Below are 27,139 nucleotides of genomic sequence, written 5' to 3'. Positions count from 1 at the left end.
ATCCAAGTTCAGTGTATTTCTTTAATACTGAAATAAGATGTGTTTTTGTAATTAATTTAACGGAATGCAGGAATTCAGTTTATTACAGGGAAAAATGTGGAAGTGTGCTGAATACAGATATAAAAGGAGCAGAAAAAATATACAACTTAAGATTGTAAACACATTTTGTTCATCACCTGACTCAGTTTTAGGGTCTGCCTTTTTCATACTGAGTACAAACCAACAATTGTTTATGTTTGTGTTCTGTCACTCATCTGTTGCTTGACCAAAATTGTGGAGTTTCCCAATATTTATGCCCTTGTTTCCAGTTGTGCATTTTCATGTTACATGTGTTGTTGGTGTATGACAATGCTCTGTCTATAATATGGGGCCAAATTTAATATTTCTGAAAATGAAGTCCGCAGAAGATCTAAGATTGCTAACACTATTTGCGATGAACAAGCAGACCTTTTTCAGAAATCTTTTTGCTCTTCATCCATGATGAGTGACAAAACACAAATATCTCCATAGTATTGCAGCTGGCATGCAAAGGCAAGTGCAGTTGGGCACAATTTCGATGTTGATTACAGGGAATTCATGTTTAAGGAAAGCTCATTTCCGATGTACATTCACACGGGACATATCTGTCTCCCATGCTGAGTCCTGAAATTGAATACTGTAGGTTCTTTATAACTGCATACACTCTAGATTGTTGTGACTGTGTGTGCTTAACCAGAGTATGCTTTTAACAGGAGAAAGTCAGTGGGATTATAAAACAGTATGCAAATATGTGATATGAAATTATAGGGAGCTGACAATGCTACTTTAAACTATATGAGTAAAACTATGTGAACATATTTACCAAATTCTGCAATCTGCCTTCACTGGCCATTTCCTTAAATATCAGTTTCTCTTTGCTTACCTAATACTATAGGCAAATGCATTAATGTTAAATGTCATACAATAAGCACAATTATTTACAGTTGGATTAAATAGTAATTAATTCTGCCCAGCAGCAGTGGTTGAAAATGCTGTTTGTTGTTCACCCTTTTTTAAGAGAGCCACTGACATGAACATCTTAGTCCAAGAGGTGTGCACAGGTGGTGGATAGTTAAGAGGCATGCGGTCAAGAGCGGCACAGAATCATTTTTGCTCGCTGGGAAGCTTGTAGGATACAGGGAAAGGGAATACTGCTAAAGAAAAAAAGGTTACACATTATTCCAACAGTGCAGATAGTTTGAGGTGGACTGTTTTTTGTCATTCCTGCAACTGGTGTGAAAGTGAAGGCTGACTACTACTTTTCACAGTCTGTAGTCAGGTGAAAGGCAAAGCATTAATGTGGTATACATCATAAATGCTGTACTCAGACCGATTAGTAATGGTTGCTTTAGAAATGTTTCATAGTTCAGTAGTCCTATCTTGTCACTTTCTTCAGACACCACAGTTGTATTTTTCGAATATATTGTTGTCAAGTCTCTTATCTGGGTTCTGACCCAGTGATTTGCATATTGTGAGTCAATTATTAATTGCGCAGTTTTTACCACCAAAATGATGGTGATAGGCTGAATAACTGTATCCTGAAATCTGAAGACACAATGTCCGTTGTGTCCCTTCTGTCAGCAACACTTGTAACAGGCAATGATTCATATACACATATAAAAAGTAACAAAATGTACATCCAATTGTTATGAGAAAACTTCAGGTTTTCAGTGATATCTCATAAAGATCCCCCTTGTTAACCTCTACTGTTGTCTTAAAATTGTTTCATGCATACATCCAACTTGAAAGGAAGAAGTCATTTGTCAGTCAAGTCTGGTTTATATATATATATACAGCGTGCGCCCTTAAGGACAAAGGAATACTTTATGCAATGAGACAGGAAAGTTTTAATCCCAGAGGTAAAAGGATCATTGTAATTTACTTCTATGAGAGTTCCACCTGAGTGTTTCATAATCGGGAGCACAGTTGGAATCCTCAGATACCAAGAAAATGTATGGACTCTGTAGCAGATTGCTATGCTTCAAGTTTTTCTCTGGACTTTTCATTGAGTGTTGACGTTCTGAGCTGTGCATCTTGCAGGCAGCAGGTCATAGGACTGGGGATATAGTTGAAAGGAGTGACCCTGACAGCCTTGCTGGGAGAGCTGTGACGGAAGTGCCCAATGCCCCCAGTGTGCCCATCTACTGAGTGGGAGGTGGAAGTGGAGGCTGTGCTGTAACTTTTGAAGGATCCATCGGAATCTCCATCTTGCACATTATTTCCAGAGGCCATGCTTATCTTTCTTAGGAGAGCAACTTTAGCAGCTTCCTCAGATATGACAGGCACAGTCTCGATAGTTGGGGAGGTGCTTGAGTTAGTTTTGTTAGTGAAGTCCTCTGTTTGAACAGTAGCGTCACTAGTTTTTCGAGATGGTAGTGAAATATTTGGTAGTTTACCTGGAAGTGTTGGAACCATTCGTTTCTGCTCATCAGAATTTGGCACCAGGGGCAAAGCAGTGGATGGTAGAGTGCTCTTTAGTATATGTGGTACGTCCTCATCACGAATTCTCCTCCAGGTGATTTTGCCATTGACTTGTGGTGCAGGCTGGTGGGGCCTCTGCTTTCTGTCTTCCTCGCTCTTTGTTCGTCCACTTGAATCAGAAGATGAAGAACGGACAGAGGATCGGCTGGTGACTCGGTTCAGAATGTTTATGCTGGGTGATGAGGCATGTCGCTTGAATGTCTCTCTCTCCCGCTGCCAAGTTTGTGAGACCTGAGTCTTCTGGGGTACCCTGCAGGGGCTTTCAGAACTGGTTCTTCTGGTAGGACGTCTCACCGAGAGGTCTCGGTCACTAGAGCTAGCTCTAGAAAGACTCTGCCTAAGAAGTCCTTGTTCCTTCCCTTGCCTTTGTCCCTGACCCTGAACTTGTCTCTGTCCTTGGGCAGCAGCTTTCAGCTCTTGGCAACGAGGTGAGCAGAGAAAGACTGCAGGGGCACCTGGTCGTGCTCGCCGGGGAGATGCACTCTGAGAGGTAGGTACTGAGCGTGAGGAATGAATCTCATGTGATGAGATGCTTGATGATTCCTTAATAAAAGTCAGTTGTCTCAGAAAACCATTACGGTCAGATTCACCAGTGCTTGAATGGGTAGAGGTCATGCGAACCAACTCAAGACGGTTAGGAGGTATGGATCTTTTCCCTGACAACAGGGTGTTTTGCCTGCTGATACCAGAAGGTGGGTTAGTAACTAAAGGTGATATAGTCTTTGAAGCCATGGACTGTCTGGTTGAAGTCTGCATAAAGGGTATTCGGACAGGTGATTTCTGTGTCTTTTTGTGAGCAGGAGATTTTGTATTTGCAGGCTTTTGACTTATCGGTGCAGAAGGCTTCCCCTTTTTTTCACATGGGCTGATTGCTGGTTTTGGTTTTGTGTCTTTCTTCTGACTGGTCTTGCTAGTTTGTGAGGGGGATGTCAGTTTATTCTGGGGCTGTTTTGAAGGTGTAGAGTTTTGAGATGACCCTGATGATGTGCTCTTTGATATCCTGGCAGGTGGTGTTGAGCTTCTTTTAGGTAAAGAAAATTCAGAGAAATCATTAGGTCTTCCTAATCTGTGCAAACTTCTAGACCTCTGCTGAGCTAGGTTTGGATTCTTCACTGGAGTTTCAGTCTTGGGTGATACTTTTTTTGTAGCTGGCCTTTGTGAGATGTTGGTTTCTTTCTTAGGCATGTAGATCACTGTTCTACCTCGGAAGACCACAGGCAAATTTGGAATGGGTTTACGTTGGAAAAAATCCAACTGTGATGAGTTTCTACCCTGTAACACCTTATTACCTTTGTTATCTTCTTTGATAATCTTATTTTTGTCATCATTTTCTTGTTTTTGGAAAAGGTTTGTACTTGCAGATACGCCAGACATGAGTGAAAGCACAGATTCAGACTCAGATGAAGGCTCTTGTGACTTGGATGCTGCCTGTAGCCTTGTAACAATTGAATTAGCTCCCTCTTGTATTGCTCTCCACTCAACACTATTGAGGTCTGAGTCTTTGTCAGATGCCATAGCATCACTTTCTTGGTCTTTTTCGGAATTCCAGCCTTCTGTAACCTTCTGGGTGTTGTTTTTCAGTTTCTGTTTCCTCTCTGCTTTCCGTTTTCTAGTTGTATGCTTCCTCCTTTGCTTCGGCATAGCAGATGTTATGCATTTCTGCAAAAGATCATCCTCTGAGTCCAGAGTGACTGAGCTTGATGAGCCATTTTCATCATATTGACCATAGTTGTTTAGGGGCTTTGCTGCACTCCGATTCTGATTGGAGGCCACATGATGTCGATTTCTCACCCACACTTGCTGAATTTTACTTTGATGCTCTTCAAGATCAGCATCACTCAACGAGCTAAGTGATGAGCTGAGAGAGTAGCATGGAGGTGTTTCATCCATGATCAAATTGTGCTTGATCTTGTTAATAGCTTTGTATCTTGTTTGGGAGTTCATTACCCAGTCTGTGTTATTTGCTCTGTGAGTCAGTATACTATTGTTGCCATCTTTCATCTTATGTCTACCTGTCCTTGACATTCCATCCTCTTCCTTATCCATCTGATCATCATAGAAGCAATATATGGATTCCTCAGTGGGTGTTGGGTGGCGCATGGACTGAAATGCTAAGTTACCCTGTTTCCTGTAGAATGCATTCTGATTCTGCAACATTTCTGTGCTTTGCTCTATGATCGGCAGTTCTAAGTGTGGAAATTTCCTTAACTGATTCTGTGCCTGTTTTTTGATTAGATGGTTTGGTGATTGGTCTCTGCTCCTTTGTTGAGAGGTTTTTATTGTATGTTCTTTATTTTGCCTAAGTAATCTTTGTGTAGCCATGGCATGCTTGATGGCTCCATTCATTTGGTTGCCTGCTGTAGCGGTCTGTCTAATCTTAGCAAGTCTATTAAAGTTTGAGAAAGCACGAAGCTCTTCAATTCTCTTTTCTTCTAGATCAACAACTTCCTGTCTGTCCATACTTTTAGCTCGCCAATGTTTTGACCTCCTCTCTTTTATTGGGTAATGAAGTGTTTCATCACTTAAGGATGTAGTGCTTGAGAAGTTAACAGGGGTGCCTTCAGCTGAGTCAGTAAAGGAAGAATCGTCACGATAAAAATCCTGCTGTATCCCATGTTTTCCCACAGAACACATCTGATTGGAATTAGGAAGTATCATGTAAACTGGCAACTGTATAGACTTTTGAGCTTGAGTGGATAGTTCAGGCATCAGAGACGTTCTGACCTTTCTGAATTTTGAAGGCATTGCTGAATTTATGCACTCTTTGAGAATTTCAAAGTCATCGTCTGAGTTACCTTCACTGTATCTCTCCTGCTGGTCAACGATGGAAGAATTCTCATCTCCTACTTCCTCTGGCTGTTCATGAGCCACAGTGAATGCTGGGGTGTTGTCCATCTGGTGAAGCAAGGGCCTGAGCTTGAGCTCTACATCTTTCTGGATATAATGCTCATGAAGTGGCAGGGCACTCAGACTAGAGGCACATGAGAAGTTCTCTGTGGGCTTTTCTACTGTGAAGTAGATCATTGTGTCCAAATCTGGATTAAACCTCTCCTTGAAGTCTGCAATCTCCATGAATTTACGGAAGTTGCTTTCCCACTGTCCTCCCCCTCCTGTAGACTGTGTCTCCTGCCCACTTGTGTCACCACAACATGGGGTTTTACTGCGGCTTGGTGGCATTGTCTGTCCTGGGCTGTCAGGGAGATCACTTGGGCTGATGGTCCCACTGATCATCTCGCTGCAAGGGTCACTCTGTATGGAGCTGGCTATTGAGGGTGACTCAAAGCTTCCCAGTGAGCTTACAGAGCTACAGCGGCTCATGACAAGTGGAGTCTCATGGGTATAATTCTCAGAGGAACTTGACAGGGTCCTGTCCTCATGTCTGCCTGGTGAGATTGCTCTGAGAAATAACTTCTCTCGTTTAGCACAGCAAGGGATTTCAATGGGTTCAGATGGGGGACTGCTGCTGCTTCCAAATGGTTTCGAATCTGTGATCATCAACTGGCTATCACTCAAATCAGCCAAGGTTTCATCCTGCTCCTCTCTCCTTAACAGGTCACATTCCTCCACTTCAATAATCTCCAGAGATGAGTCACTCTCAAGCTCGTTTTCACTCTGACTCTGCCCATCTAGAGCTCCATCACCAGAAGACAGCGAGGATAAAGAACTGCATCGCGAGAAGCAGATTGGTGTATTCTCCACTGAATACTTTTGAAGAGTCTCCATCTGTCCAATTATTGGGCTCCGTGCAGCACTCATTGGAGAAAATTTTGTGATACTCCCACCAGTCATAATTGTTGGGACCCAGGCTTGCCTTCTCATTGCTTGTGCTGCCTGCACATTTATGGTCGTCTTAGCAACACCAAAATTAGCAACGCTTTGTATTAATGGGACATGTTGATAGGAAGGGGACAGCTTAATAGCGGGCATTCCATCTTCAGATGAGACTTTTGTGGATGTAGTAGCTGGTGTTGGAGGAGGTGGCTCTTGACCCTTCTCTGTATCTGTGCTACTTGGGTCTAGCACTCCCTCTCTGCTGTCCTCTGAATCCCTCTCTGGCAACTCTTTCTGACTTGTCTCATTGAGGACAGGGTGAAACTCACTGTTTAGATACCCTTGCTGGGACACCTTAAGATCCAATTTATTAGGTCTTCTTTGTACCATCGCTGATCTTGCTGTGGGATGGACCTGGTCCTTACTTCCACAGTATCCATCACTTGTGCTGCTGCTGTTTAGGCTGTCTGTAGACAAGCTTGTGTGTGCTGTTTTGAGGCGCAGAATGGCATGGGCTCGACTCAAACGCTCTCTACGTGCAAAGCTGCTGGTATCTGAAAGGCGACATGGAGAGCATGACTTCGCTCTGGTTTCATGCGGCTCATCGAAGCCATGCTGCCAATCTAAAAGGTGGTCTTCAGAGCTAAGGCTGAAACTGTCTTCAGAAGAAGTGTGCATGGTGATGTCCTCTACCAGCTTGTCAATCTTAGCCACTGTGTTGGTGATTTTTGTGGCAAGTTGTTCCGCGGCAACAGAAACTTCGTCTTCTGGAGGTATAGACTTTTTATCATCCTCCTTCTCTGGGTCCATGTCTTGCTCGGGTTCACTGTCCTTCTTGCGAGGCTGGCCTTGAAGGAAGTTGGAGTTGTTTAGAAACATAGAAAGCATTGAGATGCTTCCCGTGTCCAGGCTACTGGAAATATTGGGGGCTTCGTCATCATCAAAACAGCCAGAGTCCGATGCATAATCCTTTGCCAGGCTCTCAATGTGCCGTAGTGGCTTGTTGATGCTTGGATGCTTGGGACTTTGCTTTTCAATCGAATGGAAGGTCTCTGCCAAGTTCTTGGCATCCAGCTCAGCCTCCAAGGCTTTCTGCTTCCTCATGTATAGTGAGGGCAGGCAGGACCCAGGGGATATAACAGCAGCATCCTTGTATTTCAGGGGGCGATTGGAGAGGAGGTTCCTGAGGGCAGCAGCGCTCCCCATTGCTATCATTTTGTGCTTGGAGTGAATGAGGTTGCGCAGCATGCTGACTGCTCCCAGGTCCCACAGCAGCTCTTGATCTTTGGGGCTACGGGCTGACAGGTTCCAGAGGGTACCGCAGGCATTGCTCACAATGGTCAGGCTGTGTGACCGCAGGTGCTGCAGCAGGGTTTGTAGGCAGTTGTGGTCTCTAAGGACTTGCCTGTCAGGGGGAAAAAGGAACAGGAAATAAATCATTAGAGGACAAACAATTGACTAAATGAAGTGAAGTTAAAAAAAAAGAGTACTTGGCTGCAGCACTTGGCTGAGTGCACATGAAAGGTTGACAGTACCTATAATCTTCACGTGTGGCCACCAGGCTTGAAACATTGCGTAGAATGCCACCACCACTCTCAATGATAGCCAGGGAGTTGGTCTGGCACTTGTAAGTGAGTGTGCTGACTAGAAAGCCAAGTGCCCCATCCACAGAGCAGATTGCCACTTTGTTCTCAGTGCTGTGCGCCGACAGGTTCCACAGTGCACTCAGCAGACTCTTCAAAGTAGACTCCTAAAATATATGAGAATAATTTATTGCAATTTCCTTATGCAACAGTCTTTCATTATGTTTATGTAGTAGTTAATTAGAAAATTAAAATACAAAGTTTAACCTTAACATTAACATTAACAAGCCTGTGTAAATTTTGAATATTGAGTTTATTTCACCTGGGACCATTTTTTCTTTTTACTGTCCTGTATACAAAATGGGGTGACACAGAGAATGACCATAGCAGGGAACTGAAATTTCACCTTGGTGGCCTGAAGTGCACAGGTGATAAGAGCTGACACGCTTCCCACTTCCCTTAGGGTCTTCTTGCTGTTGATATCTGCTCGCCAGGACAGATTTCTCAGAATACTGGACACTACCTGTGTGCAGGTGGAATAGAAACCATTTGCTCCCTCAGCAGAAGATGATGAGGTTTTCCATGTACAGTTGTAAATTTACATAAAACATTACCTTCATTCTACCACTTTAATTGAAACTAACAATTAAAGGCTACACACTTTTAAAGGTTTTGTATGTGGAGCCCAGTACTTCAGTTGTTTTCAAATTGGAAAGACAGTGAGACTTTTATAATTGCACATAATGAGTATAACAGTAATTCCTGGAGAAAATATAAAAATGCTGTCTTACCTGATGCAGTTCCTCACTATCAGATTCAAGCTGTGCTACGATTGCCTTTAGACAGCTTTTCTTTGTGCACAGAGTGGCCTAAAAAAGATATTAAAATGAGTCACTCAGATAATCCCCTCACTTTAACAACTGTGTCTTAACCAAGTATTATTTTTGGCTGGACCGCAACAGCGGGGCCAGCCCTACAAACGCAAATGTCTGTGACTGACTGAGTGAATGACTGAGTGAGTGATGAAGTTACACCATTGGTTGGCCAGATCACATGTGTTAGGTCCAGCCATATACTAGGTTTTAACCTGGTCTTGTTCCGTCATAATATTGGTTATGAAGTATATGAATCTGCAGACCCCTTTCCATCACAGGGTACAATCTTCTCTCCAGCAAAAAAATGAGTCTATTCTGAAAAAAATCCTCACAAAAAATATTGTGAAAATAAGTCCCAGATAACTAAGAAGCTGCCACCCATGTCAGTATTAAATGTTTTTTCAATCACAAATTATCAGGAAGCAATGAATGATGAAACATCAATGCAATATAATATAACTATGATAACTTTGTTGTATGTTGTATGAATAACGTAACACAATTGCCCCTACAATACAAGCACTTGCCCCTAGGGGTGCATGTACCTCAGGCTGGGAACTGCTGACACAATCTCATGCACACATCATACATTCTACCATAGGTGATACATTAAAATGAAGAAGTCTGCTATACTTTTTTTGGTACAGTAATTGAACTTCACGTGAATTGTTCCTCAGGCGCTGACAGTACAGTGCTGCTGTGGCTGCTGTGTGTGCACTATTCGCCTCTCCCCCTGGACGCTTTTCGATGTCGGGCCCCACCTTGTTGACTACGTCTCCAAAGGTGAGGTTCGTGAGGGCCATGCCGGCGTATCTCCTCAGGGCCATGTTGAGAGGGTCGTTCTGCATGCCGTACAGCTCCTGGTCCAGCTGAAGTAGTTCTGCCACTGCTTGCAGGCCCCCTAATGGATATGCGACAGACACGCATCATTCTGACACGGGTCTTCATATCAAGTACTCACACAAAGCATTAATTCCCCTCTGTTTAGCTGACCTGCCACAGAGTAAAGATGTTTTTAAATTGGATTTCTTTTGACAAACAGTACTTTGTGAGTATGTGAGGACATTGTGATTGCATTCATGTACAATTCAAACGTAAACATTGTTATGGAATCGGCAAAAAAAAATACATTTGACAGAGGGTTTGCCTTTGCTGGGGGATATAAAATGATGTGTAGTACAGCTAAAATGGACACTGTAGGGACAGCTCATTCTCTGAGGTATGTTCTCACCAAGTTCATTCATGGCCCGTCGGTACTCTTCCTCAAAGGAGAGCTTCATGATGGCACACATGGCCTGACAGATCTGAGGCTCCACTGGCTCTGGGAAGCCTGAGGACCACACATAAAAAAATTTAAAAAAGATTTTAAAATACAGTATAAGCCATATAGGAATAACACTTTTTGTGAGGTGGGCACCATTTATGATTATTTATCCACAGTTTCATCTCCAAACACCCTTTACCCGTGGTTTTGGGAGTCCCCATGTGGGTCTCGATCCAGTCCCAGCCGGTCTCGCAGTGGGAGCGGATCTGCTCCAGCACGTGGAGCACCCTCATCTCCCGCCGCGCCTGCCCCTCGTCCGGCTGCGCGCACACGATGTTGTGCAGGGCGGCGCCGGCGCGGGACCGAGCCTCGCGACTGCACCCGGCGCTCCCAGGGGCCCCCCCCGCCGCACCCCCGCCGTCGTGCAGGATCTGCACCAGCAGGGGGACGCAGCCTGATTTGCGCATGGCGATGCAGCTGTCCTGCGAGCTGGACATGGCCAGCAGCGTGCGGGACATCTCCTCTCGGTCCCTCGTGGCTAGCATGGACAGCAGCCAGAACACCATCTCAACCTTGTGGATAGAGACAGGCGCGTACAGTATTATTGTGTATTATTTATTAACCTTTATAAATACAGGGTAGGTTGACTGAGCGCAAACATTTTACAGCAGCACCATTTCATGCTCCCCCTCCCCCCCTCCCCAATTACCATAACCTGCATCTCTTTGGATTGTGGGAGGAAACCGGAGTACCCGGAGGCACCAGAAGAACATGCAAAATATTTGTACATTTTTACATTCATCATGATACTTATATAATTAGTAGCTGATGGACATTATGATACAAAGCAAAAGTTCTCATCTGAAAGCCTGTTTGAGATGCTCAGAAACAGGACTGCTGAAGTGCAGTATACGTTGCCCTTACCTTGCTTCCTGTATCTCCGCCCACCTCTGAAGCAGAAGTGTTTGACGTATTTTCAGGTTCCGGAACAGCAGGGTTTTCACAGCCATTAGTCTGAAAGGGATGAGAGAGACAGCGATGTGTCGGTGTGAGGTTCCTCCCCTTCTGGCACAATGAAATTTGAGCAGCGTTTAATTTAGAAACATGAATTGTGTTTGAAACTCTCAAAGGCAATAATAAATGGAGTCACTTTCCCCCCCCAATTTTGCTTTTACCGCTTCTAGAGCTAAGCTTTTTTCTACAGAGTGTTTACAGCCATATTTTCATTTATTCTATATGTGCATCAGTTGACAGACAAGAAGAGTTCTCCATTATAAACAAAATTATACACTATAGGGCAGGTAACTGCATGAAACAACAGGCATGACAAAGACACTAAATTTGTGGAATATTTTAAAAATATATTTATTGATACACTCTCCTCTACTGAATGCATAATCATCCTATTGTATCAAAACAAATTCAGAATTGCAACTTGTGAGCGAAAGAATTAGGACAAAGCAGACCTAATATTCACTATCTGGGTAGTAAATAGCACACAGAATGCAACCAGCTGTGAATGAAATGAGATCCATGGCCATGATCACAATTGGTTCTGCTAATAGGAATATGACCAATATCCTGATCTAAAGCCTGCAGGCACTATATCTCATTTCCAACCTTTTCAAAGTGTATGAGCTGCAAATTCACACACACTCACCCCCACCCCAACCCCCAAACACACACACACATTTCGTTTTGACATACCAATACCAACCGTTGCGAATCCAGTAAGAACCACATTAATTTATCTACCTTTCCTCCCCCTGTTCCATCTCTATGGTAACCAAAGGAGGTTTTGCTGTGATTGTGATATCCCAGAAACTGCCTCGCAGACAAAGGGGTGGACTAACATAGATGGAAATCAGTCTCGAATGATATACACAAGTGGCTCAGAATTGCCAGGGGCAAAGGCACAGTTAAAAATCTGTCCATTTTACAGATATAAAAAGCTAAATGCATGCAGATTAACTCACACTGTGTTTCTCATATTCTAACTGAGGTAGCTTTTTTTCTTTTCAAAATTTGTACAATGTAGTTTTGCCACAAATTGTTAAACTACGTAGCTAAAAGAGCTACAATTCTCTAGTATCTACTACAAGCTGGGCACTAGTCCCAACAGGGAAGCATTAAATTAGTAATATAACAGTTACTAAGAAACATTTAAAATGGCACCTCAAACCTAAAGGAGCAGCCAAAGGGAGATCCTCTCACTTCTGGACATTCTCAGAGCTTCCTGACCTTCCTTCCTGGTCCCAGGAAATGACCATCAGTACAAAACAGGCAGGTCCTGAGATCCACTCAGTTTGAGGGAAGCATCACTGTTTCTGCCAGGCCAGCAGTGCTCGGGTCCACCATCATCTCTGCACCGTGCACAGCCAATCAGAACTGAGCTGATGTGAGGCCCGGCCCAGTTTCTGCATAGCAACATGCAGCAACCGGCCTGCGCAGTCAGACAGCCGCACTGGGTAGGTGTGAGCTGGCTGGCTGCACATTACAGCAGCACTGCTCAGTCATCTCAAGGTTGAAATCAACTGCAGGCTTTATCACAGCTGCACCAGGGACAGTTAGGTGGGAGCACACATTTTGGCAGATGGCACAGTGTTGTATCAGATAAGAAGAAGCTGTAGATCACAAAATTAACTCCACAAGCCATTTAAGGTTTTCATTATAAATATTATATTTTCATTATGAATAATACATACAAAACTTGTGTGTGTATTAATATTACTACTTCCTGCTTTTGTTGAACTACATAGTCTATTGTATATCCTTTTAATTATGATGAATCAGAGTAATTCTTGGAATTTCATCATTTCTGGTCTAGGTGTTATCTTCATACTTCACAGAGTGCTTACGGTGAAATGAACACAATGATTTATTCAAAACGAACATCATAATTTATTTAAGCTAACTGAAATTTTCTTTTTTTTAAATGCATAACACCACTGCACAGTGCTTGAGAAATATCAGTTGTACTTCCTACAGTGCATTCATTATTTTTATTTATGTAGTTTTTAAAACTTTGTGTGCTGAGCCTACACAATATTCATCCAAGGTTGTTAAGTATTTAAGTAGTAAACAAAATTACTGTGTTTGACAGATAAATGGCCAATTTGTTTTGTGAAAGTTTGTAAATATTTATAAGCTGTTAGATTTTATAGTTTTCCAAGCAACACCATAAATGTCCATATAAATTAATGCTGCAATAAGCCATGTCTGTTTGTTCTTTTAAATGCCTCATACATTTAAAATGTACACATTTAAACATTTTTTAAAAATCTAGCAGGTTACATTTGCAGTATGTATCTGTCAGCCTACGAGGCCAGCAATCCACAAGGCCTTCTGTGAAACACTCCTAGTAGGAACAGGGCCTCAATATTTCAGCGTACCTATAAAACATTCAGTAGTCCAGCACAGTAAGACAGTCCCAGGCTGAAAAACACAGCAACAGCAAGACTACAAAATTTGGAGTAAAACAGCAGACACTTTCAAATCTCCTTCTGCATGATTAAAAATCCTCCAACCATTAGGACCACCTAAAAAACCAATAATCGATCGCAATCCAATTCCCTCATTTGCTGTGTTATGTGCTATTTATCCGTTGAGCTCACTTTTCCTGTCTTCCAATGCCACAGCAGCCCCTAGGGACCTTTGCCTCACCTGGATGTCTGTTGCAGGGCTCTTCTCCAGAGCACCTCTTGCCTCCTGCGCCTCCTGCAGCTCCTTCTCCAGCTGTTCCAGGCGGGCCACTCGGATCTGCAGTAAGGTGGACGGTCACGGACTGTGTACCAGGCAGAACTGGGGCCAGCTTCAGTTCAGCCTCGTCAGTTTCACTGGTAAACCCGTAGAAAGCTGCTCCCATGCAGGCACATAAACTGCAAACACTTTGTCCATGTCTTGCAACTACCAGAGCAATAGCATTGAAACCCCTCATTTTATATATCACCATTACACTATTGCAGCTTAATTTATCTCAGCTATACACTGCCACTTTTTTTTTTAAGTAGCTTATAGTATTTACTGAACTAGACAATCAAGCCACCTGGTATTCTGGGATAATGTTCCAGGAATGGTCCAGCAATGCAAGGCATTTTATTCCCAAGTGTACCCAGTGATTGGAATCCATTTACTGGATGATTCGAATGCTGAGCAGAGTGGCAGCTTACATATGTCTACTCAGAAACGATTTAGGTGACGGAAGAAGCCATTTTGTCCCTAATTCCAGCATTACAGAGCCGAATTTGGCAGATGGGCCCTCCCCGCACCTGTGTCCTCTGCACCATTTCGTCGCTGGTTCCAAACCGCTCCTCCATAACAGAGCGCAGCTGCTGGGCCTCAAACTCCAGCTGCTGTCTAATCAGATCCATCTGTATGGAGAACTGAAGGAAGGAAGATAGAAATAGCTTAGATTACACACAAGCACTACAGCCAAGCACCAGAGCCAAGCCCAAACTCCATATTTTCTTTTGGACACCTTACATTTCTAAATAGTATTCATTGTGCCCTCTATGGAACTGAATTAATACATTGAATTATCCACAATGTAGCACTAATTAATACATGCCAGTGCAGTTCTATGAGTACATCTTTGTATTCATCCTTGAAAACCTATACCTAACAGTCATTACATAGCTATTATGCGTAATTGTGCTCACTGGCTTGCAAAGGTATATGGAGTACAGTTTGTAATGATACATTGTCCAGACTGGCGTGCTTGCATCACGGCTGTACTTACAGTGTCAATGCGTGGAAGTTCAGCCAGTCTCTGTGACAGCCCTTGAAGTTGAGAGTAGTACCAGCAACGCTCTTGTTCTTCTTTTTCAGTCTCTTTCAGCAGCATGGTCCTAAAACATGGACACGCAACTGAACACGTCTTCAGAATACCGGGAAACTCCAGCAGGTCCGGTGTGCAAGCTGAATACATTTATCACCCAAATGAGGATGTTATGGCACTTTCCTGAAAAACCCTGGTTTTCAGGTTGGTACTCTGCTAAAGTAATTATTTAACTAACCTTGAGGTAATTGCTAAGGTCTGTTTAAGGAACTGAAGGAATGGGTGACATTTCGAACCCCTCACCTCTCCTTGCAGAGGTCGTCCAGATGCTGGTTTGTGACCCGTCTCTCTCCACTGATGCCTGCGGTAGCCAGAGCCCCCTCCAGGAGGTGTGGAGGTCCTGGGTGTACAGCTGTGCCCTCTCCAGAGACAGGGAGGACCTGATGGGGCGGCATGAGTAGGGGACTCCTGGTTCTGCCCATGTTAGAGGAGGGAAGAGGCAGCCTATCTTCCCCCTCACTGGCCTGGATGGCCAGGCTCTCTGGCGGCACCCGCAGGTTGTGCGGCTGGTACTTCAGCTCGTAATAGTTGGTCAAATCCATGTGCAACTCTAAAAATTGACCAGGTCAATTTTATTTCCATTAGTAAACAATACAAACGTTTTTTTGGGGGTTTTTTTTAAAGCTACATTGCAGCATATTATGCTAGACATTCCTAACAGTGTAAACTATATTGCATCACACAACTTGAAATATATTTAATTTCCTTTCCATGTCTTTTTATCAAGTCGGTGCCTGAACATGTAATAGGTCAAATAACATCCTACATCGATCAAAACAGACAATAGAAAATAGCGTCCTCTTGGTGCACAGGGCGTGCTCTGCGTTGGACACCTACCTTTGAGCTGATCCAGCACGTCACTTCTCCCTGAGGAGGCCAGAGAGCATGCCTCTTGCTCCAGTTTGCTTTGCAGCTGCTTCAGCACCTCCTAAGAGAGTGAAACAGGATCAGGGTCTGTCTCCACTGCACAGTCCTGACGGACTGATTCTGGACAAATAAATTACTCCGTCAAACCCTCCAATGCGCCATGGTGTACACAGGGATTAAGTGACCCAGCAGTGCAGTTCCAAAGCGAAAATTATATAACAAAAAAATTATAGACTTCTGATTTTTGACTCTCCTAGTCCGGGTGACCTTCCAAAATCATACAGCATATGACCCAGTAGTCAGGGCTCCTTCTAGTTAATATTTTGGCTTTGATGGGCAGCAGCCAGCCGAGCTAGAGCCATCCTTCAGCACAAGTGAGTGTTGTCCAGTGCGCGTGCCAGTTTTCTGATGATGGCGAGGACTGGCCTCAGGATAAAAAGACTTAGCTAGGAGATTATCCAGCTGTACCAACATCTGTGCACGTGAGCGAGGGAAGGATGCTGGAACAAACAGCATTAAACCGGAGGGCACGTGTGAGCCCGGGTGAGAGACACGGGTTCGATCTGTGCATCTGCTCTGGGACCAAGGCAGGCTATTCGCGGTATCCCCAGGACAGCAAAGGATGCAATTTTCTACATTCTCACTGCAGCTGATCAGCAGATCAGTCATAAATACACAAAACATATTTTACAATGCATGCAAATATATTGTAATTTTTGCTTGATATTACTTTCTCTAGGTTATATTCACATATGTCCCACTATGGGTTATGTCTCGATATCATTGACATGTCTAGGTAAATGCTGAAAACATAATTACAGATTTCCTTTGTCAGAAAAAGGTCAAATTAATACCAGTATATTGGATGTCCATATATGGAAGAAAAAATATGTGTCTGTTATGCAGTTTACATTTAATTTAAACTATTAAAAATGTGCAAATGTAACGTACAATATATGTGAATAAAATGTGAACATAAAATTTGGAGAGCACATCATTTCCTTGTAAATACAATTTTGTTCATTTAAAAAAAGTTGTATGAGTTCTTACACTGGGGCATTTGTGTTTAATTCAGATCAGATGTCTCTTCTTGGCTCTTCCCAGTGTGTGTTAAGGGTCGTATTGTACGATTGCTCTTGACTGTATTCTCTGATGTTCTGCATATGACAATGGAGCATCTAATCGCATCTTTAAAAAAGATTAATGATAGCAATGAAAATAATTTTATTGATCTAATGATTAATAACGATATCTCTGCTCTACTTTGTTCTGCTGTTCCTGTTTACCTCATTAATGCTGAGAAGAAACATTACGTGACCGAGAGAAATGTATTGACCGAAACTTGAAGCCGGTTTCTTACAGGAATCCAGGCCCTGACCACATGGAAATGACTCCATGTCAATTCTATACATCAAGTCAGAGTTACAGGACTTTTAAACAAAAAAATCAATGAGACAGTATCTGGAGATTTTTATGGGCTTCATTGGGTAATGCATTCCCCTTCACTGCATCTCTCCCCGCCTGCTGGCTTCATTACAGAAATAAAGGCAGTGATCTGGAGATCCTTAAAGACTACCCACTGTCTCTGAACAGCCCAACGCTCGGCCAACCAGGGCAGTGATGCCCACCACTGAGCAGGAGAGTTCCGGGCTATTTTATAAGAACTGGGTCACAGACTAATGTTTATGTTCTGTTGCCAGGGTCCAACAGCCACACTGAGTGGAAGTACTGTGAAAAAACATGGTCCCATTTGACGTGCCAAAGCTGAACACCATCAACCCTCCCAAAAAAAGAAAAGAAAACTAAGTACAAACAAGAGCTCCCTGAAGTCTTGCAAATTTAATTAGGAGCTTACAATGTCTTATATATTTATATTATAATATAATATCATTATAATATCATATCTTTGTGATCACAAGAAATACTGCACCATATAAACTATGTTTTATTTTTGGTTTTTGTCACACAATATCAATAAACTTTTCATGGGGAGGAATAAAGTTGTGATGACGGGCGTTTGAGAAGAAGAAGAAGGCCGACCCTTCCCCCCCGCCTCACCTTCATGTCAGAGGTCTCGTTCTCCAGCTTGGACAGGTGGTTGGAGTTGTCCTCCAGCTCCCGGCGCAGATGGGTGTTCTCCTTTCGGAGAGCCTCCACCTGGCGGACCAGCTGGTCATAGGAAGAAACCGAGCTGGACATCGCCGCCGCTCAGGCCCTGTGAGAGAAAAAGAGAACAGAGGGATGAAAACAGACAGACGGAAAGGGGGACAGAAGCAGATAAAAAGAGAGGGAAAAATAAAAAAGATGGATTGATAAACAGAGTGAGAGAAAGGAATGGGGAGAGACCGCAGTCGACAATAACGGACAGAGGGAGAGAAAGGCAGCGCGCTAACTAATGAGAAATATAAATAAAATATGTACAAGCATTTATCATTTTGTTGTTTTTACTGTTGTCCGCGTACTTGCCTGCAGTGCTTTCACAGCACAATGTTTATTATCTTAATTTTAAAGAGATCGGAATTAGAGAAAAGGAAACAGCGGGGGAAGGGGGGGGGGGGGGGCATGACTTTGCCCTTTGCTGCAAAACAGAAGCAGTAACATACTACTGCATCTGAGATGGTGATCTTTAATAAGATCTTGCCATTAATAGCAAAGAAAAGCCGCGTCACGCAAAACCGTATCTGCCTCTGCCCTGTTGTGTTTACAGCAGATGGAGTGCGGGGCACTTGATCATCTGTCGTATCACATCAATCTCAGTTTTGATCAATGTGTTCGCTTGGCCAAGCCTGAATCTCACTTTATGTGCTGGCAGTTTAGTGACGGCAGGGAACTAGGAAAAGAAAAAACATTAATACAGAAGTTAAAGTACTGTCAGCATCCTTCAGTGAGGCTGCACGGTATGGGCACAGCGTGCCCTCTAGTCTGAAGCACTCTCGTTCTGGCAGTCAGGTCAATTTTTTTTTTTGTGTCTGGAATGGATTGGGGTAAAAGTATTCGACAGTATTGGCCCAATTCAGAATTGCGGGTCAGGATGCCATGCTGCAAACATCAGAATAGAGTAAATGTGAACTCTTCTGGGATCTTGACATGAGCAGATTCATCTAAAGGATCATTATGGTGGATGAACCCCTCAGTCCACTGGAAGGTAAATAATATAAATAATATAATTATATGCCTTCCTTGTTACAAAAACATGATGTATCCATCCCGTAATAGTTAGTAAGCTAATAGTATAAATAGTACAGTTAATATTATCCTCTAAAGAACATTTAATAACACTGACATTAAACAATGGGCTAGCCCATTGGATTTCCTCAGACAGGAGATGGTGCACGTCTGCAAGTCTCAGGGGGTTCTGAGAAAATGAACCTCCCCCACTCTGTCTCTCTCGCACGTTCTCTCTCTCGCACTCTACATTATCTCTCTCTCTCACACACACACACACACACATACATACACCTACAGTAAGGCAAAGGCTATTTGAACAGCAGTCTTTGTGCCATTGTTATCGATTTTAATCACCGATTCTAATGAATCTGATGCACAAAATGATCGCATGCCTCAGCGATCGTGTTGCGGGACCTTGTGAAATGGTTCAGCCCGGCAGTGCAAGGTCTCGTGCCTGCAAGCTGTGGGGGAGGTGGGACCCAGACATCAAAGGCACACCGCTGAACAATGCAGTACAGGGTCTTACTACAGGAGGGCTTCCACAGAACAGCAGCTCTCGAAAGGTCAGCTCGCAGAGCATGGCGCTTCAGGGACACACAATGACAGTGCGGCAAAGCCGGGGGAGTCTGGGCTGTGCATGTCGTTACCGCGAAGCGCATGCTGCACTTGGGCATTATGAGCCTTCGTGCAATTTCAAACGGCCAGACCTCGGGAGATGGTGGCTTTCGGGTAGCGGGTTCATATAACTTCATTTAAAGCTGCATCTTTTAGGATTATCACTTGTCATTTTTATAGCTCTGAAATAAAGGATCTCCACTGGTTATTGTAAGCAGTATTTGCAATGCATACATTTACAGTTACATTCACATATATTTCCATAAATTATGCCTACAATAATAATTTTCTTATTATTATTATTATTATTATTATTACTATTATTATTATTATTATAAACATTTCTATTTCTTGTCTAAAGAATAAAATGTACAGTATGCACATTGATTTGCTCAATATAAATTCCTGCTGCGATGTGATTATGTTTTATGTGTCCCCTTAAACTCTGTCATCTTGCCATCAGAGCAAACTGCACTCTTCAAAAGAGCTTTCTGCAAATGGACAATCTGACCCAGCAAAGTACAGTTTAGATCAGGGCTGCTTATGTAAACACCACCCGCCAGCCAATGAGATTAATCTTATTGCAAATACATGTTAACAGTTCTGAGTTCATTTGGACCATTCATACTTCGGCCGAATCCTTCTTTCTTATCGTTCACAGGAACAGATTTGCGTGCTAAATGGAAAGCACTAAAATAAATAATTCAGATCTAAAAGGGCAAAGCAGTACATACAGTAAGCATAGCATGCAAAAGGCATGTTTCGTCAATATGAGGATCTATCGAAGCCCATGGATGTAAATTCTGCTTGCTCTTATGTGGAGTCCTTTGTCATGTCAAAGAAGGAGCTGGGATGCATTTATTATTGCAGAGAGCTGTTTAAGTAGAGGGGGAGCAATGGTTTCTGGTGAACAAGGCACAGTCGCTTCAGAGATGCTGGATGGGGATGAAGCATGTGGGCGGATCCCCAAGGATTCAAACACAGCTGGTTATTATTTCCCTCATTTGTATTTTTTTCTTTCTGATCAAAAGGAATACATTCATAAGTGGTCTGGAGCAGGTCAATGGTTTTTCCCATCCCCCAGTTCTTAATTGGCTGGTGGAAATGCATTAATCACATCGACGCGTTTATGGTACACGCAGTGGTGGCATCTGCAGTTTTCCCCCCCTTTGTCTATTGACTCATTTTTAATGCTTTTTTCATCCTTTTCGGTTCTGTTCTGTGTGCTTCTGGAGATAACGCAGTGCATGCCGGGTAATCTGTTTCAAAATCTTTCCCTGGAGGAAAATAATTCAAACTGAGCCAAAAGAGCGTCAGTGGCCCACCAATACAGTTCAAGACAGTTACCATGGCAATAGCCAATCCTGCTGCATCATAAAAATTGTGAAAATACACTGCAGCCAAAAAGAAAATAATTTATATATATATATTTATGACATAGTGGTATAAAACAACTAGTATAAGTACTAAAAAGGATATTGAATCTCAGTGCCTTTATTGTGTCATTTTTCAAAGCCATTCACTGGGTTTGGTGAACAATGCTGAGAGAAGCTTTGATTTATGTAGCAGCCATGCTTGCCAATTTAGATCACACCGAGGCACAGAGACACACACCTCCTCTCTTATAGCCCTGATGTTGGAAGCTCTGGGGTGGATTCGCAATATATACAGTTCTAGCAGTACATGTTTCTATGCGTACTGAGGGGAATCTCGTTTCATTGCTTTTTGATGAATTCCTTTTATTGAGGACAAAAGAAATGACATTCTGTTAGGTTCGGTGTGGAAACCGTCGGGATTGCCAAACGGTTGCGAATAGGTTTGTCAACTCTCCTGACAATAAGGTGTGGATTTAGTTGCCACAAACAGAATGACACCTGTCAATCATGTTAGTCTCTTGAGTAACACACTCAGGTAATGGCATAATCCCCACAGGCTCAGCCTCTACCCCTTCACACATCGGTATGCCCCATTGTATTTTATAGTCAAAGCTTTTAGATCTTTATCGTCAAAGCTTTTTGATCTTCAAACACAGTTTTAATATGAATCTCTTTAAAAGAGAGGAAGCCTGAAGATGTGGTTGGCTCTCCACTCAGGCATCAGTTCAATGACCTGGAGCCTAATGGTATTCCCTTGGCTGGCTCAGTAAATTAGTTATCATTTACTCAGTGTACTGTGAAGGGATTTGGATCAGTAGAGCAAATCAGGCCTTTACTTTTCATCATTAATGTAACACAACATCCCATTTTGGCTTAATGCAACAAAAAAAAACAGCACATGAACGCATCACATGCGGAGGCTGGGTTTGATTACAATGCCTCCTCGGTCCGCGGCCCCCTGCCCTGTCACTGCATAGTCGTCACGCCTGATGATGCAACAGAACCCAGCTCAGTGCTGTAGCTCTCCGGTCAGCTGTAGCCCGAAGGCCTGTGACATGTCTGCTGTATGAAGTTATTGCTTGCTAACCAAGTCATGTGGAACAAAGAAGCTAACCAAGATCACCATCCCTGATGGATGTTTCATAGCTCTATTGCACGGGGGAAAGGGACAGGTATTTCCTCTTTGTTGTTACTGTGATTGTCTCAGAACTATTGTATGAGAAGCCAGATGAGTTCCAGGGCCCTGTATGGTGCATAAGGTGTTTTTTCGCCTTTTTTTCCTGTTGGCTGAATTAAAATTGTCTGTCTGAGACATTTTCCACTGTTTCAAGGCAGAGAGATGGTATTAACTAGGAAATGTGCAGTCAAAAAAAAACTGCAAAAGCCAAATGCAACTGAAAAATGCACAGGCTCCTTTTGATAAAGGAATGTGATGGATAGAAAGAGGACGCTAGCCTTGCTGGTGCCACATCCACCTCAGACTCTGTGCCACAAAAACAGCCGCTGAATGGATGTGCTGAGTCTGTAGCCAGAACAAAGAAACCCGAGCAGGGCAGGATTTTTCTCCCTTCTCCTTCTGAATTTTTTTTCAACCACCAATTCAATCCAAGACAGTCTGGTTACTATGGCAACAGCACCTGCCACAGCACCGGCAAAGGATGGGAAATCAGGGGATCTTTATATCACCCAGCTAGCGAACACACACACACACACACACAAACACATACACACAATCAGTGATCATGAATCATGTGTACAGGTAAATACTGGCAAAGGCAATATAAATCAGAATACAGCCTTGTGTGTGTAGTGTATCACTACATTTATATTTAGGTTAGCACTTGCAATTCTCTCTTTTTTTTTTTTAAACCTTAATGCAATTATTTTAGTCTGTTGTCTGGCCTGTGTTCTTGCCAAAAAGGCTAGGTGGCCAAAGGGGGAATTTCCTTTGTAGGAAAATTTGCTCAAATAAAAGCCTTTCGCACCAGCAGGAACTTAACCGACCGCTGCAGATTGAGTGACATTGAAATACAGGAACAAAGAAGACAGTCAGCCCATTGTATGTGTTTCATCCCTGCCATCCTTATTATCTCTTGTCTGAAAGCTCCTACATTAAGAATGCTTCTTCCTACAGTAAGAATGCTTAAAGTCAGTTATCCTTAACGTGATGTAGTTAACATAATATCAAACATCAACATATATTAGGGACTTAAATGTAAGTAAGTCCACTCAGAAATCACTTTGTTTTAATTATTTAAAGTTTTCCTGTATCTCCAATCAATCACTACAGACTTTATTATTTTGAAATAGATGGAATCACTGAGGTTATCCCCAGGAATTAAATGTGGGATTCATTGACATTGTGTCAATGCTCAAGTAACAGGACTTCCATGAATTAATTGTACTGTAGGCAATCTGGAGTACTAATACAATGAACAACTGCTTTTAAAAACAATTATTTTTGCACTGTAGATCAATTAAATCTTCAAGCTGAGTATAGATCCTCCACTGAAGATTCTATTACATTTTAGTTTCTTGGTTATGTAATAACATCTTAGTGATGTTTAAACACCATTAATTAAATTCGGTCATTTCTGTAGAGCAGGGTAATTTTATGTATTTTGTGATTAATGCATTGCTGTGCATTGCATTTTGACCTTGCCCATAACTTTTCCCTTTGCCAAAACCAATCGGTGGAATGACGGCCAATCCCTGGGGGGAGGACAGTCGGAGTGTGTTCATCAGTCCGGGACAGCTGTGACTTGCACTTCCATGTACGCTCATCAAGTGGAAATCAATACAGTATTATTATCAGAGCCGATTGGAATTCGTCAGGAAAGCCTACTGGCGACAAGCTTCAACTCTCAGCCACAGTTCTCAGATAACCCCGACAACAACTGCTCTTTGTCTCTGGGGACACATCAGTCAAAAGTGACCACATCATATTGTTTCCCTCCATGCGGTGAAAATTGGATGTAAACCATGATTCCCAATAAAGACCTGTCTGAGTACAGAGCTGCACCCATCCAGGCTGCACAGCAACAGACAAGGATACCCACCAGTACAACATTCTTCCATATCGCCAATGCTGTGACAATTACTCCCTTCACAACTTACGTGAAGCTGGAATTTATACCTTGCTTGTCTTGTGTAGAAGCAGACACTGTGGCTGGGAAAGGAGTTTTTGTACATTTCCCAAGGAGCAACTTAACCACATAAAATCTTTTTTTTCTCCCTCTGTGCACATAAAGTGCTTACTGGAACTCAGTGGTGTTGTTATTTCCCATTTCCTCCACTCCACTCCATCCCCGTCTTCTACACCTTCTTTGTTTTTTGAACCCCAAAGGACAGCCAAGCCCCACTTATTAGAAATGCCTGATAGCTCCCACTAACACAAAGCCAAAACATAACCTGGATTTCTCCTACTCCACACGTTTGCCCCTTCCTTATATTTACTTATCATAATACCACATACAGCAGCTGCAAGCATGGAAAGTCTTTTCTACTGAAACACAATATATCTTTGCATTGTATTCTCTGGCTTGAGCATGCCTGTGAGCACATTCGCTCGGTGTAATTCTGTCTGTGACTTTGGCAAGGTACTAAGAAGTGGCGCCTGAAAGACGGCCTCCGCAGAAGCAGAGACAAGGTAACAGAGAGGGCTGTGTTTTCAGAGGTCCTTTAAGGCCCTTAATCTCCACTCTTTCAGACAGCAAATGCGGGATATATCTTCCCTTTGTTTGCAGTTTACACGAGCTTTTTCAGCCTCTTCCAGGGCTTGAGAATGAATCACGCTGCAGAGGTGAAGCATGTAAAGTAGACAAAATCCACAGGGAGCAGCCAAAAGAAAGTGTATACGCTATGCGCCAAACAATTTTACATGACGGTCGGATTATGCGTGTGAGATGACAGGAGCAGGAGGTCTCAGTGAGCAGCACTTTTGCAAGAGCACCGGGCACAGTGAATTATATATGGCACCACCTCAGCTCAGAAGCCAGTCATAAATATTGGCCGTTGGCCCGCATGGCTTTTGCTGCTCAGCCCTTTTGGTATTGACACCAGAACAATCCCCTCTGCGGACAGCTTCCTCATTTTAAATCATGCTGCGAACACTGGAGAACTGTGGTATTGTAGCAGGCCAATATGCCTTTGTGTTTCCACAGTAGTTTCATTCAGTCTGACCGACTGCCAGACAGAGCTCCCTCGGTCTCAGCAGAGACACTGTTTCACACAAGAGTTTTGTTGGGCCCTGACTGGTGATCCATTTCTTCACAGGATGCGAGCGCTTCAAATCTGTCTGTTGCTTTCTACCCGACTCCCTGGAGAAATTGTTAAAGTGAACAGGTTGAAAGAGAGCATCTTATCCTTTATCAGTTAGAAGCTAATTTTCTCAGTCTCCTTGGCTAACAAGGGAGTGCCAGTTCCTCACATCACTATCTAACCATGGGATGCATTTGGACTGGCCCCCCCTCACCAAAGCCCTGCAGAATCTGATACTGTGTCTTGTTACTCATCCGCACCCCTGCTAAAACATCCCATTGCATAATGTAAAATGTGGGCTGATAATGCTGTCAATTTTTGGGGGGGGGGGTGGGGGGCGGAGGGGCTTTTTTCCATAGCAAAATCAATCCACAACACAATATAATTTACCCGCCTTGTCTCTCTACTGCCCCGAGCCTGGAGCCTGGTCTGCCAACACAGAAGCATGTCGCACTCAAAGTAGGACCTTAGTATCTCATGGTACTGGGCCCTCAGAAGCCTGATGCCCACCTGACTGTCAGGATTGCCCTGAGTTTAATAGTTTTTGTGAGACAGTGTTGATGGTATTTTAGAATACATAGGCAGGGCAGGGAAAACATTAACTGGAAAAAAGACTGCACTCCTGCTAAGACTCTTGGTTAATGAGTATTGAATCATATACCAGGGGGTCTCAGTGACATTTCATACCCAGAGAGGTCCACGGCCTTCCTGATTGAGGCCATAGTCCCATCCTCCACTACAACGATATGAGCCACTCAAATAATCATCAAAGCCTGATAGCCCAATGGGAGGTCAGTTCCTGAGAGACTCGTTATAGGTGGATTTGAGTGAGCATCTGTGTGTATGTGGGGTCTCAATAATCCACACTGAGATCACCTTGATTAGAACCTTTGTGAAACCAGAAAGTATAGCAGGACAGCTATGGGTCCATGACTGTCAAATGCTTACTGTTTTCCACATTGTTTTTTTCTCCCATAAATCAGACTCAAAACAGAGAGGAGTGAAATTAATAAATCAAAAATCATAAATAAAGCACAGGGCAATTTCACCTGTTACAGTCATTATCTTGATTTATCAGCTTGCTAAATGTGTCTGGTCTTTTTCTAAAGAATGAGAAAATCAGTGACAGTATGCAAACTGTTTTGCTGAGTCTCAATCAGAATGTTTGCCCATAACATACATTCCAACAACCCCATCACCTCTTTAAGGTACTCCACCATATTCCTATAGAGTATAACTTCTAACTTGTCAGTGAGGACATACAATGCACACTAAATGCAGGCTATGTGTATAAATTCATATGAATTGAATTCAATGCAAATAGGCTAACGACTAAGGCGAAAGCACAATAACCGAGTCTCTTCTATTTTCCAATTCATTTCAATAATTTACAACCTACATCCATCAAAGATAGCATTATATTTAAACATTTCTAAGCAATGCAAACGTGCAAAAACTACTGATATTCAAGTGTTACAATTTAAATTATATTCAACCATATCATTTTAGGAGCATATCATAAAAAGCTCAATGTTTTCGCTATCGACCTTGCACATCTCGCAGTGCAATGTCATACCTTTACTATTTATTGTTTAGGACGATTATTAGAATCCGAATTAAAAAGACCCAACGTTACAAACACAACATGCGTTACATTAAATAAGAAAAAATATATTAAAAGTATTTTTTTAACTCGTCATGTTCATACCGGCTCCGTCACACTCGCATCCTATTTAATATTCGCATCAGGACCAACCTCAGCGGAGATTGTGAAAGCACACCAAACCTCCATTGTGATTTTCACGTCGTATCGAAGGACAGCTCAGCACCATGCGTATCTAAGTAGCGTACTAGCGCACATTTAGTTTTACTTTGCAAACACAATACATTTGCATGCAATAAATAGTGTTGGGAAGCTTACCTCATTTCTAGAGTAGATTATAAAAGCGCGCGGAGCCTGAGAAAACCCATGCACAAGCGATGCTAGAATAACTGCTTCTTGCGCTCTGTGGTGCTGCTGCTGC

The 27,139-nt window shown here is 42.8% G+C and overlaps 1 protein-coding gene across 3 annotated transcripts; it reads right to left on the bottom strand.

Annotated features, from left to right (window-relative positions):
• Window positions 1-177: 177 nt before the first annotated feature.
• Window positions 178-27,139, bottom strand: apc2 (APC regulator of WNT signaling pathway 2). 3 transcript variants are annotated; one of them, XM_064331368.1, is made up of 15 exons: window positions 27,037-27,139; window positions 17,755-17,911; window positions 15,667-15,757; window positions 15,073-15,379; window positions 14,731-14,839; window positions 14,261-14,374; window positions 13,656-13,751; window positions 10,917-11,006; window positions 10,192-10,564; window positions 9,960-10,058; window positions 9,490-9,629; window positions 8,645-8,722; window positions 8,260-8,376; window positions 7,806-8,020; window positions 178-7,675 (listed from the first exon to the last, which is right to left on the bottom strand). In XM_064331368.1, the coding sequence occupies exons 2-15, from the start codon at window positions 17,893-17,895 to the stop codon at window positions 1,993-1,995; spliced, it is 7,653 nt and encodes a 2,550-aa protein (XP_064187438.1). In that variant the 5' UTR covers window positions 17,896-17,911; window positions 27,037-27,139; the 3' UTR covers window positions 178-1,992. The 3 variants fall into 3 exon arrangements, with proteins under 3 accessions (XP_064187438.1, XP_064187440.1, XP_064187439.1); XM_064331370.1 differs by lacking the exons at window positions 13,656-13,751; window positions 14,261-14,374; window positions 14,731-14,839; ... (2 more) ...; window positions 17,755-17,911; window positions 27,037-27,139 and adding an exon at window positions 12,168-12,666; XM_064331369.1 differs by lacking the exons at window positions 13,656-13,751; window positions 14,261-14,374; window positions 14,731-14,839; ... (2 more) ...; window positions 17,755-17,911; window positions 27,037-27,139 and adding an exon at window positions 12,175-12,666.

Source organism: Anguilla rostrata, chromosome 4, assembly GCF_018555375.3.
Source record: "Anguilla rostrata isolate EN2019 chromosome 4, ASM1855537v3, whole genome shotgun sequence".
In the NCBI taxonomy this organism is placed as follows: Eukaryota; Metazoa; Chordata; class Actinopteri; order Anguilliformes; family Anguillidae; genus Anguilla; species Anguilla rostrata.
This window is presented reverse-complemented; position numbering and strand designations above follow the sequence as displayed.